This window comes from Myotis brandtii, unplaced genomic scaffold (assembly GCF_000412655.1).
Source record: "Myotis brandtii unplaced genomic scaffold, ASM41265v1 scaffold872, whole genome shotgun sequence".
Classification (NCBI taxonomy): domain Eukaryota; kingdom Metazoa; phylum Chordata; class Mammalia; order Chiroptera; family Vespertilionidae; genus Myotis; species Myotis brandtii.
Genome location: NW_005371563.1, coordinates 18,063 through 38,660, shown reverse-complemented (window position 1 = coordinate 38,660; position 20,598 = coordinate 18,063). Strand labels below are relative to the sequence as shown.

At 40.6% G+C, this 20,598-nt stretch overlaps 1 protein-coding gene across 1 annotated transcript in view; it reads left to right on the top strand.

The window, feature by feature from the left end:
• Positions 1 to 611: 611 nt before the first annotated feature.
• Positions 612 to 20,598, top strand: part of LOC102245805 (dedicator of cytokinesis protein 8) — a gene marked incomplete at its 5' end in the record, with an annotated part of 36,202 nt that continues 16,215 nt past the window's right edge. Inside the window, 6 exons of the mRNA XM_005884909.2 lie at positions 612 to 761; positions 4,987 to 5,067; positions 6,305 to 6,464; positions 8,576 to 8,712; positions 10,423 to 10,516; positions 11,245 to 11,407. Of these exons, the coding sequence (XP_005884971.2) occupies positions 612 to 761; positions 4,987 to 5,067; positions 6,305 to 6,464; positions 8,576 to 8,712; positions 10,423 to 10,516; positions 11,245 to 11,407 (785 nt within the window). The remainder of the gene's footprint in view (positions 762 to 4,986; positions 5,068 to 6,304; positions 6,465 to 8,575; positions 8,713 to 10,422; positions 10,517 to 11,244; positions 11,408 to 20,598) is intronic.

The window sequence follows — 20,598 nt, the reverse complement described above, 5'->3', positions numbered from 1 at the left end:
GGAACATCTCTCAAACGACTCCAAAATACCTAGAGATTGTGACAAAATATAGGGTGTTCCCCCCAAAAATGTATACACACGCTTTGAATAATATGAAGGCAGTGTTTATTAAAATACACTTCATTTTCGCCTTATCCGGTTTGGCTCAGTGGATAGAGCATCGGCCTGCAGGGTCCCGGGTTCGATTCTAGTCAAGGGAACGTACCTCAGTTGCAGGCTCCTCCCCGACCTGGCCCCTGATCAGGGCTCGTGCAAGAGGCAACCAATCGATGTATTTCTCTCACATTGATATTTCTCTCTGTCTTTCCCTCTCTTCCACTCTTAAAATGAATGGAAAAATATCCTTGGGTGAGGATTAAAAATAAATACATAAACAAACAAATAAAATACATTTCATTTTAAAAATTGAGCTATCAGCTGTTAAAGTGTGTATACATTTTTGGGGGACACCCTGTAGCAGATTTCCCAACAGCCACTAGTTATAAACTATGTCTATAATTATATTTACTCCGCTGGAGAAATTTCTTTGTGGTTTTTCATTCCTTTTTAACATGCTTAGACCATGAGAGCAACAAGTCTAACTTATTTTCCATTTTTCTACTCATTTACAGATCTCAGAAAATTTTCACTGTGACCTGAACTCTGACCAGTTCAAAGGATTTCTCCGTGCCCACACGCCCTCTGTTGCCCCATCGAGTCAGGCGAGGTCTGCGGTGTTCTCCGTCACCTACCCATCCTCAGACATCTACCTAGTAGTCAAGGTAGTTAAACACAATCTGATTTGCTCATTCTCATGTTCCCAGTTTTGCATTAGACTCAGTGCATGTGTCAGGTAAGAGAGGTGTCAGAACGTATCTCTGTCTTCTGTGAGATTCACTTTGTTTCCTTCTCAACTGATCCCTTTTCCTCGATAAGCAAATTCTGTGTTGAATACTAGAACAACTATGGGTTTGAGAGTCATACCGTCCTCGTTTTGAATCCTGGCTTTGCATCCTAGTTATTACATGACTTTTGGGGCAATTGCCTAACCTTTCTGAGACTTCATTTGCTTACCTGTAAAATGGGGCTAATAACACCACTTTCAATGGGTAGTTGTGATTACAAAATAAAGTCTGACACATTAAAGACACCTTTCCTCCTAATCAAGGAAAGCACCCTCAGCTATTCCGTCTGGGAGGCTGCTGCTATCTCAGACAGAGTTTCCTGATGATGTTCATGTTTTTCTAGAGGCCCATAGTTAAATGACCGCAAGTGTAGGCTCTGACAGTTTGAGGTATGGGCTATATTTTGCAAGTTTAATTCTCTCTTTTTATCACCATCTCACAGCATAAGTACTATGTCTGGTGGGGCAATTATATGTAAAAGAACCTTTCATTCTAGGCTGTACTCTTTGCTGGTATAAGAAAACCAGAGACTTTCTCTACACACCTAAATGACTGGTTGGAAATTAGCAACAAACATTGAGTATTTTACCTACCTTAAGTAAAATAATTCGTTTAATTGATTCTTTACTGAAAAATTGTATTAAAAAATAAAAGAATTAGGTGATTTGATTTCATGTACACCCAGATGTCCAAGTTTGATGTTTGTAATCTCATGAGTTCCCCATGATCCCATGGGAGTAGGATAAAGATTTCAAAGAATTTAGGTGGCTTGAAAGACACTTAACAAGTGGCATATGTCTTTCCATTCTAGCTTTCTTTCCTCCATTTCACCAGACTCTGAAAGGCTTCTATAGCTTGAAGGGAACTTATTTAAGTTCATGGAAACTATAATTAAAATTCTGTCACTACAAAGACATATCTTTTGTTGTCAAACTTTAGTGTGTGTCCTTTATCTTGCAGTAATACTTAGACACATAGGAAAATTAGCTTACAGCTCACTCTAGAAGCCCTGTAGTTAAATTCAGAATTCTCTCCCAGCCTGTGAAACCAACGCTAGTTCTATAAAGCCAAATTTTACTTCACTTCTCAGAGGATGACTTTATTTTGGTTAATCCATAATCATGTGCTAAATATCAGCAGTTACCTATGGACTACTACTACTAAATATATCCAAAAGTCTTCAAATGTATTAATGCATTCATTTGGCAATAACAAACTTTCTCTTAAATGTCTGGATTTAGTTAAAGAATTTAAATCTATTCATATAGTCCCTGGTTTGCTTCTGACCTGTTTTTCTTCTCTGAATGCCATCCTGCAGCTTCCTCCTCTCTACATATATAGTGGATGGTGTTGTAACATTGATCACATCTATCCACCCAGTTGCCATTCAATAAAGAGAACCTTTTTTCTTACTTTTATTGTCAGGCTGAGCATCAGGATATTAACTGTATTTTAACAGGAAATTAGCTGTATTTAGAGTTACCTAGTTTAGTATTGTATAGGATATTGTTGTAAGGGGTTATTTCAGGCTTACAGGTTTTGTTTCTCAACCGGAGGTTGGAGAGTAAGAATGAGTGAATCAGGTGTAAAAATTTTAAAATACACATGGAAGGCATTGCACCAGCCCCTCCTGAGTAGAGCAGAGGGTAGCCTTTTACCTTCAAAAATGTTCCAGGTAATGCTGGTATGTGCCTTTCCCCTACCTACCATAGTTATGAGGACTCACTCATTTCTTTCACCCATAAATCACGAAGGACCCTATAGTGGGCTCGCATATCAGCCTGCAGCTCCTTCTCACCAAGTAGCTGGAGTTGCCCTTGTCCAGCTCGGTGAAGGGAGTAGTATCTGCTGGTCTGGTTGAATCTGAATGTTCCCATGTCCAGATTCTGGAGCTCCCTCTCCCGTGGGTTCCATGCGGTACTAATGCATGAACCCATGTATCCCGTTCCTCACCTCAGAGTCCTCATGAAAGAGTTCTTTATTTCTGTTCAAAGTCTATTTTTATCCATTGACTTCATGGAAAAACTAGCTTCCTTCCAGTTTTCTCTGCAAGCTCCCATGAGCTTCAGGAGCCTGGCGACCAGATGTATTATATTCACCCCCCCTCCTCCCCAGCAGCCACCACAGGGAAGGTACCCAACAAATGCTTTTAGAGTTAATGAATAAGCGAATGATGGCTGACTAACAGTGCCAGCCTCCTCCAGCTCGAGTGTTATGTGTCTGTGTTCTCAACCTGGGGTATCATGGGGATCAGCCTGTCTTCATCCTCTGGCAATGGGGAGGGATTTGAGACTTCTTTTGTGAGAAGACAGGCTTCTTGCTTGTAGTGTCCCTGAGATGGATGTCCATTGAGCAGTCCCATGTCACTTCCCTTGAACTCCGTCAAACACCCTCCATCACTAGGGTATTTCTGGTTTAAACGAGGGTATTTCTGCACCTCACTGATAATACCTATTAAGAACGTGTGCCTATTGGAATATGTTAACCCGCATATCTTCAAGAATCCTCTCGACTAATGATACAGACTAAATCACTTGCTTTTCTCCTCAACATCTGAGTTAAATTAAATTTTCTTTGAACAGAGGGTTAGGGAGTTACAGTTTTCTCCTTTACTGTCTCCTAAATATGCTGCTCAAATTTATGGTCAGCCAGATCCTTTACCTGAAGCAAAATCGAAGGAGATATTGGACAGTAGCGGCATTCCCATATTATCTATTTTTATCCATTGACTTCATGGAAAAACTAGCTTCCTTCCAGTTTTCTCTGCAAGCTCCCATGAGCTTCAGGAGCCTGGCGACCAGATGTATTGTATTCACCCCCTTACCTCCCCAGCAGCCACCACAGGGAAGGTACCCAACAAATGCTTTTAGAGTTAATGAATAAGCGAATGATGGCTGACTAACAGGAATGCCAGCCTCCAGCTCGAGTGTTATGTGTCTGTGTTCTCAACCTGGGGTATCATGGGGATCAGCCTGTCTTCATCCTCTGGCAATGGGGAGGGATTTGAGACTTCTTTTGTGAGAAGACAGGCTTCTTGCTTGCAGTGTCCCTGAGATGGATGTCCATTGAGCAGTCCCATGTCACTTCCCTTGAACTCCGTCAAACACCCTCCATCACTAGGGTCTTTCTGGTTTAAACGAGAGTATTTCTGCACCTCACTGATAATACCTATTAAGAATGTGTGCCTATTGGAATATATTAACCCGCATATCTTCAAGAATCCTCTCAACTAATGATACAGACGAATGGGACTAAATCACTTGTTTTTCTTCTCAACATCCGAGTTAAATTAAATTTTCTCTGAACAGAGGGTTAGGGAGTTACAGTTTTCTCCTTTTCCGTCTCCTAAATATGCTGCTCAAATTTATGGTCAGCCAGATCCTTTACCTGAAGCAAAATCGAAGGAGATATTGGACAGTAGCGGCATTCCCATATTACCAGCAGCGGCATTCCCATATTACCAGCAGTGGCATTCCCATATTACCAGCCAGTTAGTAAAGTGAAAAGCTGTACTATCTCACTGCTTTTGGTTCCTGTCCAAGTCCGTTAAAGCCAGAGAAGCAGCCCTAACAGGCAATACAAGGGAGACAATTACAGATAATTTATTCTGTTCATTTATTCATTTTGTGGAAGGTTTGAGTCCCCAACCTGACTTTTACAGAGGTCATATCTCTTTTTTTACATTGTAAGCAATAATAAAGAAAATGAGCTTTTCACTTCCTACATATGTCTCATGGGTTTTGTTTTATAAAATAACTTTTACTGCATTTTTATTGTAGGCATAATACATGTTTATTGTTTAAAAGTAGCAAATACACATAAGCAATAGGAATAAAATCAACACAGCACATAATCCCATCATACAAAGATAACTATTAACATTTGCTGTGTATCTGCTATCATTTTTTTAATATGCCTTTATGATGTTTTTACAAAAACTATACAGTACTTTTGACACTCATTTTTAAATCAAAAAACATAATCCCAGACATATTCCCATATCATTAAATATTGTCACAAAATCTAATGTTGATGGTTGCAATAGATTCCGTTATGTGGATGTGATTTATGTGCATTGTTTTCCTGTTATTTTTGTTGGTAGATTGAAAAAGTCCTTCAGCAGGGAGAGATTGGAGACTGTGCGGAACCCTACATGGTTATCAAAGAAAGTGATGGTGGAAAGGTATGATATTTTGAATACTGCTAAATGGTAACATCTTAGAATAAGGAAATATTTCCACAGAAGTGTTCCACAATATAGTTAATAGGGTTTAGTCCTTCATATGTTTTCATATGAGATCCTAATAAATTATATATAAACCAAAGAAGGAAGAGAAATTGGTCATTGATGGTAACTTTTTGAAAGAAATAAGCTATTAAACTCAACAAATGATGATATGTACATGAATGTCTAATTCTAAAATGAAACTAGGGCAAAGCCACAGCCTGTTGCCTTGGTTCTGAGGCTCTGACCCAGCTGTGGGGGGAGGGCCACAGACCCCATGGAACCAAGCAGTGCCAAAGCGCCCTGGCTTATCTCCACAGCATGTGCGCCAGCCTTTCAGGCGTGGATGTTTGGAAATTGGCTGAGGTTGCTGCACATCATAAATTCACTAGCACAACCCCGGTACTGAGCCCATGGAGAGGACATCTTTCCTCAGCACCCGGCAAGATTTTTAAAGCGTGGCCTTTCTGGACTAACACTTGCCTAATCAGCATCACTTAAAAATTTCAAATAAGATGTATTGAACGCAAGACATTTATTTTATTTTATTTTTCCCATCGCCATTTATCCCCTCTATGCCCTCTTCCACCTCTACCTACCCCTACCCCCTGCAGTCATCACATTGTTGTCCATGTCCATGTCTCTCTCTTTTTTTCTCTTTTTTAAAAAATCTTTCCACTTCAAGACATTTTTTAAAAAATCTACCTTTTATTCTGAATTTAGAAAGAACTCCTTGGAAGTATTGTCAACCTAATAAGGAAATTATTAAGAACCTTTATAGATCTTTCTGGAGTTTTCTAAGGCAACTTTTGAAGAAACAGGCTCTCTTGAGAGCTTGGTAGATGATATATAAAACTTTTTATCCCAAGATGCTCTCATGTGAATTCAAGTCAAGTTACTAGCCCCTAAAACTGACACTTGTGGATTAGCTTGTATAGGAAGCCTTGGGCCTTTTTTTTTTTTAAACTAGTGTATCTAATAGTTGAATGTAGCCTTTTTGTAAACTTCTCCTTTTCTAATCTGTATTTCCCTAGACTTCTGGCCTTCGTTGAGTGTGTCCCTTTGCTGCCTACTCACTCGTTTTCATCAGTAGGGTAGGGTTTTGGAGATGCCTGTCCTATCCATGGCAGGGCAGCTGACTGGGTGCTGGTGCCCTATTGTTTGTCCCTGCTTGTCTCTTTCCATTTTCCTCTAGAGTAAAGACAAGATTGAAAAACTGAAACTTCAAGCTGAATCTTTCTGCCAGCGTTTGGGGAAATACCGGATGCCCTTTGCCTGGGCTCCTATAAGCTTAGCAAGCTTCTTCAACGTCTCCACCCTGGAGAGGGAGGTAGCCGATGCAGAGTCCGTGGTTGGTAAGATTTTCAGCTGCCGTGGGAAGAGGTGGGCTCCCCAATGCACCAACTCTGAGGTCAACTGCTTATTAGTGGGGACTTGGGGTACAGTAAGGTGTGGGAAATGGGAAAGAAGAAGGAGATTAATAGGTTGAAACACTATTATGGCTTGATTACAAATGCATGATTGTAATAGAGAACGATTCCCCAAAATTATCATGAATGTTTGTGGAATTTAAATATACTCTTATAGTAAGATTTTTTGTTAGAATTTTTCTGGACAGTTTGACACATTAAAAACTTAATTTTAAGAAGCTACTTCCTCTTAAAATTATTGAAAATAACAAAGAAAATATAATAACTATCTATAGTGTGTTAAAATAAAGGCACCATGATTGGTTCCAAAACACAAGGGGTAAAGTCATGGAGGTTTTGAAAAGCAAAACTCAGGTTTCTCAGCAAAGTTTCCAGCCCCTGAAAGTTTCTTTTGCCAACAGCAATGAAAAAGTGGATGCCAATAGAATATCTAGTTACTGTTCAATTTATTTAGCATGTTTCTTTTTCATCGCCTCACCCCCCTTGGTCTGAATCATTATTTTTTAAAACAGGTTGGATATGAAACTGTTCAAGAGGCTATAGAATTTTCAAGTAGACCCACCCCTACTTGTGGCAGAGTTTCTGTTTTCCTAAATGTCTTTGGATCCAGCAAATGTTTAAGTCTAGAGTCACATTTCTCGTGACTTTTCTCTTGCATTCCTTAGCTCTGCCACTTCTGAAATGTTGCCTTTAGCAGAGGAGTGGAGGATAGGGTACTTTGTTATTACTGCTGCTATTCTGGAGTTATGTTTGCATAATTTCTGGTCAGAATTCCTGGATTATTTCTGATTTATCAATAACAAACCTCACTTTAGTGCATCTTGATCTTCACACCACAATGTTTTGGTTTTGGTTTTTGTTAATCCTCACCTGAGGATATTTTTTTTCATTGATTTTTAGAGAGAGTGGGAGGGAAGGAGGGAGGGAGAATCATCGATGTGAGAGAGACATATTTATTGGTTGCCTCCCACATGCTAAGCCAGGGATCAAACCTGCAACCCAGGTACATGCCTTTTGACTGGGAATCGAATCCGAGACCCTTAGGTATTCAGGCTGACCCTCTAACCACTTAGCAACACTGGGGAGGCCACAATGCTTTTTTTAATGCCAACCTCTATGTAGACCTAGGCAGCCTTATTTGAAAGAGTTATGCATAGAACCTAGAGGACACCCTAAATGAGGTGAACCCATAAATTCGGGCATAGGGCTTGCTGAGGCTTTCATAGTCTCTAGGTCAAGGATAAATTAACCTGACCACAGAGGCTGATTCTTGAGAAGCAACCAGAAGAGGCAATGTGGCAAGTGTAGATGGGCAATGGTAGCAGGAAGTTCCAATTCAGCATCACGTCAAGAATTAAGGGTAAGGGAATCTTCAAAGACAGGGTTGGCCATTTTAGAGTTCTAAGCAATTTGACTATTCACGACAGAACCCCTGAGTTTTGCAGCAGAAAAGCAATAAAATTCTCACCTAAATGTCAAACGGGGATAAGAAACAACAAAGCAGAGTATTAGGGTCCCAGCCCAGGGCAGGGTGTGACTGGGTTCTAATCCCCATTAGGCAGGTCAGCAGAGAGCAGAAGAAAAATGGGATTCAGAATATACTCAGGCTGACCCTAGCATATTTGGGTCACATTCCCAAATGCCTTCAAGGGCATTTGAGTACATGCCTCTCCCAATGGAATGAAAATGTAAAAATAAAACAAAAACAAACACTGTTGACTAAATAAAGCTTATCTGCAGACCCCGTTCTGGCTGCAGTTCTGGACTCTGCAGGGTGGCATCTGGCCTACCCTCCACGTGGGAGGGCAGCTGCTCACGGCCTCTCAGCTCTGGTCAGAGGAGGATTAGGGGCTCCAAGAGGGGGGGTTAAGAAAGGTAGGGGTCAGTGGAGGGACATTTTTATTCAAGACTAGAATGGCCACATTCAGTGTTCTTGTTCAGTGACTTTCCACATAGCTTATATACGGTAAAGTTAATAACTGCTGTGTCTTCAAACAGAAAGGCAAGCTTTAGAATGACAATTGTTTTCCATAAAGGAAGAAGCTCTGTGGGTGAGCGGAGAACCTTATCCCAATCTAGAAGGCTTTCAGAAAGAGCCCTCTCCTTGGAGGAAAATGGGGTCGGATCCAACTTCAAGACCACCAGCATGACCATTAACAGCTTCTTCAAGCAGGTATCTCTCCATGTTAGTGTGCTTGGGCTTGTCTCATAAGGTTATGGGTTCTGGAGCCCGAAGTGGTAGTATATGTAATGAATAAGAGAACAAGTTAGTTAACCTCACCAAGCCTAAATCTCATTATCCACAGAACAAGGATGATGGGGCTTGCTTCATGTGGCTTTTGGGGAAATTAGATGACATGAGGCAGGTAAAACTCTGCTCAGAGTGCCTGGGATAGAGCAAGTGCTCATTGAGTGTTAGCTCTTTCCGTTGAGGGCTAACTGTCCTAATACAAACTGTCAAATGGTCAGTTCATTAGCAGGCTATAAGAGCTGTCTGCCTGAAGCATTGTCCCCCCCTTGGTCTCGGGGTTTCCTGGCCGGGCTGTTGTCCTTCTCACCACTATTCCATGTGCACACTGCAGGGCTGCCCTACTTGCTCAGAGAAGGTGACCATTGCACATGGCGCTCTGCGTTGGCTCAGTAAACATTTCTTTAAAAAACAAAGAATTTCCTAGAGTAGAATGATGGTTGCCAGGGGCTGGAGGGAGGGGTGAAGAGAGTTGTTGTTTAAAGGGCACAGAGTTTCAGTTTTGCAATATGAAAGAGCCCCGGAGATCAGTTGCACAACAATGTAAATGTACTTAACACTAGGGAACTGAACACTCAGAATGGCTAAAATGGCAAATGTTATATTACGTGTATTTTTACCACACAAAGAAAACCTTAGGCTTGGTTTGACTTTGTTTTAGAAAATTTCCATAGCTCAATCTTCATGGGGCATTTCAAGGTGTTATGTTAATAATCTGAAATGCAGAAGGGATATTGAAGGGTCTGTGCACTGTACCCATAATAGCATGGGGCTGAAGGGGTTTCTATTCCAGATGTACTTCCAATTGTATTAACTTGGGGGGCAAAGTACTTAACTAAGTCTGAGTTTTCTCATCTGTACTTGGGAATAAGTTACACCAACCTACCTACCTTACCAGGCTACCTTACCTTGCAAGGATTAGAGCTCTTGCCTGTGACTCCCTTGGGAAAGTACGTGTCCCATGTAGGCACATAGAGAACCGTATTGATGCTTAGCCTGCTTAGTCAAGACAAATATGAAAAAAGTGAGGACAGGGAAAAAATGTCGCCATCTTCAAATCTTTGAAGAAGGAAGTAAACTTACGCTTAGTCAAGACAAATATGAAAAAAGTGAGGACAGGGGAAAAATGGAAAAATGCTGTCGCCATCTTCAAATCTTTGAAGAAGGAAGTACACTTATTCTGTATTATTCCAGGAGTAAAACAAGCATCAGTGGCCTTAAGTTATAGGGTGGAGATGCTATTGGCCTAGATTTCTAATGGTCAAATAGACTTCCTTAGAATGCATAGAAGCCCCATCCCCAGAAGGGTTGACGAGAGGCTCAGTGACAATAAGTCCAAGAGTAGTAGAGAAGAAATATTTGATAAGGGGCTGAACTAAATGATTCCTTAGAATGCATAGAAGCCCCATCCCCAGAAGGGTTAATGAGAGGCTGAGTGACAATAAGTCCAGGAATAGTAGAGAAGAAATACTAGTATTTGATAAGGGGCTGAACTAAATGACTTCACCATTGCCTATAATCTTAATTTCTAAGAATTAAATAAAATTTAAAGATAAAAATCTTCCCATAAATCATCGGTCCCTACCCCAGGAGTCAATGGTGCATCTGTACTAACCCTCACTTCTCTCTTGGCAGGAGGGAGATCGACTCAGTGATGAAGACTTATTCAAGTTTTTAGCGGACTACAAAAGATCTTCTTCCTTACAGAGAAGAGTCAAGTCCATTCCAGGTGTGGATGGCTTGTCTTTATCCTCTTAAGCTGTGCCAAAGCCATTTGTGATTAGACACATTATTTGTCTACTGCTGCAATTTATAAAATTATGTGTACCAAATGAGATGTGGGATTTTACACCAGGAGTTGAGTCTGAATTGGTCTACTTTTTTGGAAACTCTATTAATATTTTCTATTCTATTAAATCATTGATTCTTTAAATAAACATACTTTTATATCTGGTTTCTTAGACAATCAGATCATTGTTCGAATAAAAGAGTCTTTTTCATCTTCTACAATAGTATATGGAACTTTTAGTATACAAAGAAAAATGAAAGTAAGATGCTTTGATAGAAGGCGAGAACATCTTCCTTATCCTCAGCTTAATCGCTTCTGAGGCACTTCTGCAGCACCCTAAAGTACCAGAGATCCCAGTTCGAGAACCACCAGTGTTTACTTAAATATATACTATTATAGTGTGGTAGTTCTGGAAGGGACTTTAAAAATCCTCCAATCTATTTCTACTCATTCTACAATTTCTTGCTTTTTAATTTCTAGAAATAGAATCTCAAGAGTTGTCATGACATGCTTTTTCTCCAGCTACAGGAAATTAGCTGGGAATTTCAGAACTCTCACACTCCCACAACTTCTCCTTATTTTCATAAAAGAAATATGCTTCAACAATTTTTCTCGATTCCTCTTAACATGACAGTATCTTTCTTAAAACACTCGTTTTCTTTCTTTAGGCTTGCTCAGACTGGAGATTTCTCTGGCTCCAGAGATAATCAATTGTTGTCTGACTCCTGAACTACTGCCAGTGAAACCCTTTTCTGAAAACCGGACACGTCCACACAAAGAGATTTTGGAATTTCCAATCCGGGAAGTGTATGTCCCTCATACTGTGTACAGGTGAGAAACAAAGGCTCTTGGTAAACCATTGAGCCCACATTTACAGTTTTGTTTGAACAATGCCTTCGTCGTCCTTTGATCTACCTTCCTAGTTACTAAGTTTTGGAAAAAATGAAATATGTTTACAAAACTATAGATAATTGCTAGATCATGTTCTAAAAATTATTATCTAATTTTTTCAGTCATAATTGTAGTGGGCGTATTCTTTCCAGAAATGAAAAATTCCTCACCATCATTACCTTGGTTTTCCTATGTGCAGAAGAATGTAGTAGGGAAAGAGCAATGTGACCAAAAAATGTTCTCAGTGTTTACTAGACAAGTTTTTACCTTGAAACCAGCTCTGTCCCATGGAATTCACAGCAGTGACAGAAATGTTCTACATGTGTGCTGCCCAATACAATCGCTACTAACCACATGTGGCTGTTCAGCATTTGAAATGTGGCTAGGGCAATGGACGAACTGAAATTTTCATTTTATTTAACTTTAATTAATTTGAATTTAAATTTGTAGCTGTAAGTGGTTGGTGGCCACCATATTGAACAGCATGGAGCTAGACAGTAAGGGCCTAAAGGTTAGGCTGCCTCGGTTTCTTGGAGGCTTGACTCGGGACTGGGCTGGAACTTGTCAACACACACCTGCCAAAGCCATTGCTCTCACATTTTTAGTTTTTATTTTGAGAAGATGTTTTTAATGCAGAGAAGAATGCAGTAACAAGCACCTTTTCTCCACCATCTGGAAATGACATTGTGAGTGTGTGCGTGTGCGTGTGTGTGTGTGTGTGTGTGTGTGTGAAATAATACCGATTAAACTTTTCTCCACCATCTGGAAATGACATTGTGAGTGTGTGTGTGTGTGTGTATGTGTGTGTGTGTGTGTGTGTGTGTGTGTGTGAAATCATACTGATTAGGTTGAAGTCTCCTCTAGTCACAGACTTCTACCTTGCTGCCCAAGCATCAATGATGAACTTATGTGTGTCTTTTCTTCCATTCTCTCCTGTTTCACACACATGTGTATGTTTGTGCGTGTGTACATACATATATATCCGACGCTCTATCCACCGAGCCAAACTGGTTAGGGCTTTACATTCATTTTAAATGTCCATAAGTGGCTGCACACTCTATGTATTATACTGTACTTTTCATCCAACAGTATAATTTTTTCTTTTTTGTTTAACTATTACTGTGGACTCGTGTATGTATCTGTGAACAACAAGTAGTATTATTTTTACGTTCATTTTAAATGTCCATAGTGGCTGCACACTCTATGTATTATACTGTACTTTTCTTCCAACTGTATGATTTTTTTCTTTTTTGTTTAACTATTACTGTGGACTCATGAATTTTATTGATTCAGTGTGTTACACTCAAAGGATATTTTAATTAATTAGACTTTCACAAATTTAATGAATGAGAATTACTTGACAGCTTGTATTTTAGAAATATTAATATTGATTGACATAGCACTTTGTCATCATTTTTAACTGCTGTATAGTATTCCTTTGTATAATGAGGGATTATTTTTCCATTTCTTTTTTTTAAATTAATAGACATTTATGGTTTTTTTTCAATTTGGGGTTCTTACACTGTGCAATGAGAAGTTTGTCTGGGTCTCTCTGTGCACATGTGTGAATGTTTTCCTAAGGAATATGCCTAAAAGTGAAATCACTGGGTCACAAGTGATATACATTTTAAGTTTTATCTATACTGCCATTTTCCCCCCCAAAATTGTACCAGTTTGCAATCCTTTCCATAGAGTAAGAGAATTCTGATTCCCCCAGACCCTCACCTATACTGTCCAATATGACATGTGTATATGGGACTGAATGCCAAGAACTTCAGAACTCACCTAACCCAAACACACCCACCCCACATTTCCAGATGTACAAAAGTGAGACCCAGACAGGATAAATGAGCCGTTCACTGAAGTCAAAAACTACAGTGAAAAAAATCAAGCAACCATCCACACAATTAGAAATGGACCTCTTCCTTTTAATGTTGGTGTGGTACACACGTCTTTCCCCATTTAATCCTTTCTGAAGCAGCTCTTCGTTTTCTAACTTAATTCCTTCCATATAAACTCAACCCAAGTCCCCCTCCTAGATAAATAAGCATTCCTAAGATGAAGTAGTTTCAGTTCTCCATTCTGTTTAGGGAAATGAAGGCATGAAAATGTTTGCTTATGGATGCCGTGTTTGTATCTTTAGAAACCCTATCCTATAATTGGAAAAAAATGATTGTGGAATTGAAATAAACTTGCACCAAATGAATTCTATAGTTATTCAACTTCCCCTCAGCATTTAATTACCCATGGGAAGCACTTACAACTCTCTGTACTCCTTGCTGCAAACATTACCCTTAATTACATCACAGCGGGACTCAGAATGCATTAGTGTGCTGATGACTCAGAAATGTAGGCGTGCGAAGGAGAACAAGTCTGGAGGACTACTATGGACCCAACTTGGCTTCATGAGAAACGGACCCTGAGTGCAAAGTGAATATTCTTTAAGCTGTTCTATACACTATGGAAATGCAAGGCCACGCCATTAAAACCAGGTCGCTACCCTTGGGAATGATAGAAGAAAACACTTCCCTCCATTTTGCTCATAGTGCCTTTTCTTGGCTCCCAGCCCACCACTGTTTATACCTTGTTTAAGAAACAAGAGATGTAATAAACTTGTTTAAGAATTTTACTACGTGAAAACATCAAGGAATTTAGAGATCATCTTGTCTGATCTCCCGAGCTGCTGTTAAATTGTTAATAGTTCTTCTCCAGTCCTCACAAGCTTTATAGTGGTTTTGTTTAGTTTGGTCTTGACAGTAACCAGTCCTGGACTAATTCCCCCCTTTCCTACACTTCCACTGCCATTTCACAAAATGGAATGGAAGACTCAAGTCAGGACTGAACGCCAGGTCAAATTGGTGGGGTGACTGATTTTACCGTTGGTGACCTAATTTTCTCATTTCTGTCATTTATCCCTTCTTTTTGTTTCTTGTCATCTCCCTGTACCTCAAAAAACGTAGAACCTCATATCTTTTCTACCCCCTCCCTGCCTGAAAATCAAAGTCTGTATTCAAGCAAAGGTCTCCTAATTTATGGACATTATGGTATCAGTAAGAAGTATGGCCTAATGTCTTATCTCTCCCAAGAGTATTATTTCAGTAGAGACAACAGTTCCTATTTCAGTTAAAAATGTTTTCCCTCGACTTAGTTGAATCCTGGATATCTTTCTAAGAATTTGCTAAGTAGGGTAACTTTCCATGTTGACATTGCTATTTCCATGACTAATCCTGGTTACAGCTATGTCCCTTTAAGAAAATGAAACAAAAATTAAGATTTACAGAGCAGATAAATTCAGGGATAATTCTTTATAGAGGATTCTCCTAATGAATATAAAATATGATCTGACATGAAAATTTTGATCTATCCAGAACTTATGAAGAATATGTGTGTTAGTGCCCTAGCCAGATTTGGCTCAGTGGATAGGTTCAATTCCTCTCAGGGCACATGCCCAGATTGCAGGCTTGATCCCCAGTAGGGGGCGTGCAGTAGGCAGCCCATCAATGATTCTTTCTCATCATTATGTTTCTATCTCTCTCTCCCTTCCTCTCTGAAATCAATAAAAATATTTTTAATATATATTTATTTTAAAAAAGAATATATCTATTGGGCGAAGGATTCAAATTTCAAATTTGTGTCCTTTTAACATAAATGGCAGAGCTCCCTTGGGTGGAGGGAACTATTACAGGCTCTAATGGCGGATGTTGTCTGGCCTTGAGTGTGAGTGGTGGCCAGAGTCACACATTACAGGATTCTAATATGGGTGAAGTTTCCATTGAACACCAATTGAGTAGAACTCTGGTTACTCGTATCTCTCTTAAAGGAGCAGCTGCCATGGAACTTCACATAAAACTGGCTTAGGCCTAACCGATTTGGCTCAGTGGATAGAGCGTCGGCCTGCGGACTGAAGGGTCCCAGGTTCGATTCCGGTCAGGGGCATGTACTTGGTTGTGGGCACATCCCCAGTAGGGGGTGTGCAGGAGGCAGCTGATCGATGTTTCTCTCTCATCGACGTTTCTATAACTCTCTGTCCCTCTCCCTTCCTCTCTGTAAAAAATCAATAAAAAATATATTAAAAAAACAACAACAAAACTGGCTTAGGATAGCCTGAAGTTGCCTTCCGGCCCTCAGTCTCCCCATTCTCCTATCTCTTCAAGTGCCTCCTCTGATTGCCCTCCCTCTTCTGATGCACTAAGTCAGGGTCACTGTGTTGTACCACAACGGGCACCATTCATATTGTATTCTCTGTGGATGCTGACCCTGGTGCCTCCACCTTATTCTTATTGCTTAAAGGAGCAGTCATAGGAGGACTATGTTGGACTCGGAAACATCTCATGAGCCCGCCAGGGTTGGTCACTGATAAAATGAACACCTTCTCTAAGGAAAGAGGTGAACTTCTAGAGCCAGAGTGCTGATCCCAGGAATAGCCAGCGTCTCCTAGACCAGTGCCGGGTGCCACCTCTATGGTTTAGAGGCATGGAGCCCAACAAGTGTTCCCTGAAACAGACCCAGGCAAGATCTTTTGCAAAATCACAGAGGACAGCCATTCTGAAAGTGGAGAACAGCTGGAAAAATTAGCTTGATAAATAGGATTACCCACATCTGAATTTAGCATTCCTTTCTTCATGCCCAGATTAAGAAAACACTACTTCTTAGCCCAGAAACACATTTGGACCAACTCCTGGCTTACTTTCCATGTGGCCCAGCAGCTGGTAATAGAGACGCCAGCTGCCTTCTGGTGGGGGCAGAATGAAAACAGCACGAGCTGGGGCCAAGGCCTAGTGCGACCTTGAAGGGCATTTTATCCTGTGGCCATGGGGGCATGTACAGAGATCACAGGCGCTGAAGTTGTAATGAGCTTGTTAAGCTCCTTGCCATCCCTTTAACTGGTGATTACATTAGGGAAGTCACATAAAGTGCGTTTTCATTTCTCATCCCGGCCCCCGAGAGCCTCTGAGGTCATTTTATCCAATTATCAGGCTGCTGCGGAGGACTGTGCTGGCCGAGAACAAGCCTATCAGTTAGAACACGATTTCTTTGATGGGTAATTAGCTGTTTCCAGGCCTCCTCCTATTCAGCCGAATGTTCTGCGACCAGAAGCCTACATTCCCAAAGCTTGCCTGATAACTGGTCTGAAAGGAAGGTGTCTCCATGTCACAGTGGAGTTTTGAGGAATACTACCAGCCTTGTACCCCACAGGGCCAAAAGGAATGGCGTGGGATAATTATGCAAGCCCATCTCGAATGCATGCCTGGAAGTTGTAATTGAGAGAATAGGACTTCTAAGGAAAGGAATGAACCAGAAATAATTCTGGATGAGGTGGCTAGGAAGGACTTGGGGCATAGAGAATGGAAGCTGTCCTTGAGAGGGATTTTATTTTGTCCAAGGAAATGGATTCCCAATCTGAGCCCAGTGGAGCTTCTCCCTGCTGTGGGTGACGGGGTGGGGAGAAGGTGGTTGTGCCTCAGTCTATTGTGGAGCTTTATAATAACACAAGTGTCCACCTTGGACACTTACCTGCCTGGAGACTCCCATTCAGGAGGTCTGGGGCGGGGCCTTGGGCCTCCTTTAGGAATCACAGTTCCCCCTCCCTTTTATGGAGTTCCTCTCAATGAGTTCTTCAGTCTATGGCAGGGGTCCTCAAACTTTTTAAACAGGGGGCCAGTTCACTGTCCCACAGACCGTTGGAGGGCCGGACTATAGTTTAAAAAGAAACTATGAACAAATTCCTATGCACACTGCACATATCTTATTTTGAAGTAAAAAAACAAAACGGGAACAAATACAATATTTGTATTTGCATGTGGCCCGCGGGCCGTAGTTTGAGGACCCCTGGTCTATGGAGTCACGCAAAGGTCCACAGTGACATCAGCTGCTGGAAACACTGCTCTGACGCCCACTCGTTGGTTTTACTAAACATAGCAAGCAAATGCTGTGGGACACAAAGCTTATTGTGAACAAACACTTAATTTAAGAACAGCAGTGCAGCCCAGGCAAAATACAACCATTTGAATTAGCCAAGTAATGGAGACAAAGGCAAAGTGATTCCTGTTGCCTGAATTATCCAGATAATTAAGTCCCTGTACTTAACTTTGCTGTGGCAAGTTTGTCTCAATAAATCAGGAGCGCAATCCCCATGTACCTAATGTCCTGCTCCAAAACTTGGCCAACCTCCTTTTTTTCCTGAAAAAATGAAAAAATTCGGGAGAAGCCAGTTACCTAAAATTACTTAGCAACAATTGCAGGTTTTGCAGAGCTATCTTTTCAGCCACTTGAGGGCACAATTCGCTCACTTTCTAGATTCAGCTGCAATTTGCTATCTTTCCTGTTACAAAGGGAATTATTATGATTTTATTAAAGGAAAACACACATTTTACTTTTTGCCTTTGAAGTGTAGGAGCAAAAACAAAACAAAACAAACAAACAAACAAAATCACGGGAAAGTGTTCCAGTGTTCCAAGAGATTGCTGTTGTCATTTTTTGCAAAGCATTTTATTTTGACCTGTCAGCTTCTGCCTTCATTCATTAGTAAGTCATGACCTTAGAAATCTGGAACTTTTTGGAAGATGTAGTAGGGATACACATTGAGATCTATATCCTGTGGTTAGAGAGAGAGAGTGAAATCTCATCTGTGAGAGGTGTTGTTCACGATACATATTTACACATTGACCAATCCTGACTCACATACAGAACTAAAAGAATGTGGGTGAGGCAGTAATGAAATCATGTTAAGGAGGTTCCATGTACATTAATGTCACTGACTCCACAAGTCACAACTCCACATTATACTCATTCATTTTGAGTCGACCATGCTTTTGTGTTACTGCCTATTAACAACTGTCCTAACAAAAAATCCTGCTCTGTCTATTTAATGATGGCAAATACGTTCTTCACAGAGCCCTTACAGAGAATTCAGCATGAAGGTTCACGAAACATCTTATTTTTTTTCATGTGTTTGGAGTATGAGGTTGGGGGCAGAAGCAATAGAAATGGTGATGAACGTAAGGCAAATCTGGGTTTGCATTTGATTGCGATGAGGCATAGTTTGCCTAGATTAGAAAGAGCCTCCTAAAGTCCAAAAAAAGCCTTCTTTCTTTGATTTCTATGGTTTTGTTAGTTTTTTAATTATTATTTTAAAATTAGTTCTTTGAAGTGGCTTGTCTTCTGGAGAGATAGCCTTCAGGGAATTGTCCTCTCTTATTTCTTTTGTTATTGGGGGTGGGGAGGGTAAAAATCTTTTCTACTTTTTAGCTTTTTCATCCTTAGTTTTGTCTTTCCTGTGTACTCTATTGGTGGCCCAAAGATCAGCATCCACCCACTCCTCCCAAGAAGTGTTTGGCCATCTCTAAAGCAGAGGCATTTTAACAGCTCTCTGTTAATGGATGTCCTGTGGTTTCAAGGCCTCAGACAAGCTGCCCTTGACCCCTTTCAGCAGAAGTCAGAATGCTCTGGGTGAAATATTACATGCTGTGTCACTGCCACTAGCTTCCCAGGGAAAGAGTGGGTTTGGGTGGAGGCAATGCTGGCTAGCCCCGCAGCACAAAGCAAAATAGAACCATGAGTAGGGAAGGACTGAGTTTTGACAATGTAACAAGATCATTTTTTAGAAACCATGGCTAACCAGTTGTATGTCATGAATTTTTTTATCATTAAAAATGAATTTCATTTATCCACTGGCCTAAACCCCAGAAAGGTAATAAAACTTCCAAAACTGTGCGGTTCCAACTCATTTGTTTTATCTTCTTTGTTTGACAACCTTCAAAATGTAAGCTGAGATCCATGCAACAGGGTGGGAATATAAATATTATGGTTTAATAAAGATAAAAGTAGAGAAACTCAACTTAGTGGCTAATTTTGATGATGTTTTTTATCCGATCTCCATGCCTAAGCTAAAAATTATGCATTTAGCAACAAGAATGTCATTTCTCAGCATTTCCTAGACTTACAGTTTTTGCTAGTAAAACCAAGCCTGTGGTTGCTTTTGTATCGATCCACTAGCTTGTGGGGGTGAGTGACATGGGCGGTGTTTTCTCTCCTGTCAAAATTTCCTCCATGGGTTCACAGATAGGAAGCAGACCAGTTTCTTTATCTTATTAATAGATTTCCATTTCTGTTATGCCAAGGCACCAGTTGATGTCCTCAAAGATGACATACACAAATACACCGTAGACTATGTCTCACTTTTGAGAAAGTAAGAAAGGAGTCACACTTAGACACCTTAGAATGCTGACTCATTTTCCAGCTGAGGATTGGGTGAATTTGCCGCCCAGAGCAGGAACAGGGGAATTCTTCTCCAGTTAATTGTATTCTATCCCTTCCCCCCCCTGATACAGATCTTCTGAGCTTGCTTGTCCTTCCCTTCGCTCCCATGATTGTCAAGGTGAGAACTTGGCATCCCTCAGTGCATCTTTGCAGAAAGCTCCCTGTGTTCCTCAGGCTAGACTCATCTCAGGCTCAGGGTTCTGTCCAGTTCTTGCATCATTGGCCTTTATGTTTCCTAGTTGAAAAACTTTTTATGTCACAGATGTCGAGCCAAATGCTACCAATGAACACACCATCCAGGACATTTAGAGGCTACCGTAATTCTTTCATACCATGAATGAGATATTCTTACTGGGGAGAGGAGAAGAGAGGGGGGATGATTCATTTTCCTCGGGCAGGTTTTCTTTCACTCTAATGGTCACCCAACCCGAATGAAGAGATTGATCAATGGCTGCTTCCTCTTTTGGAGAGAACAAACAGCAAGTTAGTGGTCTGTCCTTACTTTGTAAAAAAGCAAAATGATAACAATTATCCCCAAACCCCCTCCCTACAATAGTTTGAAACCACCTCCAAAACCCAAACAAGCCTTCTCTCCCACCAAGTATCCAAAGCAAGTATCTGTTTCTAGATGGAGGTAGTGGGGGCATCTGGACAATTTATTCTTATTTATTCAAATAATGCAGCTGTTTCCTCCAATTCCAATACTTTCTCCTCCAACCCAAACTGAGGCAACTAACAATATTAAAAACATCAGGAATGATCAGGCAAGCATTTTAATGAATAATACTGATTTATTCGTTGTTTGTTTGTTTTTAATGGATAGAGGACCAATAAAGGCTCTGCCCCAAACCAAAAGAAAAACAAAGGTCAGC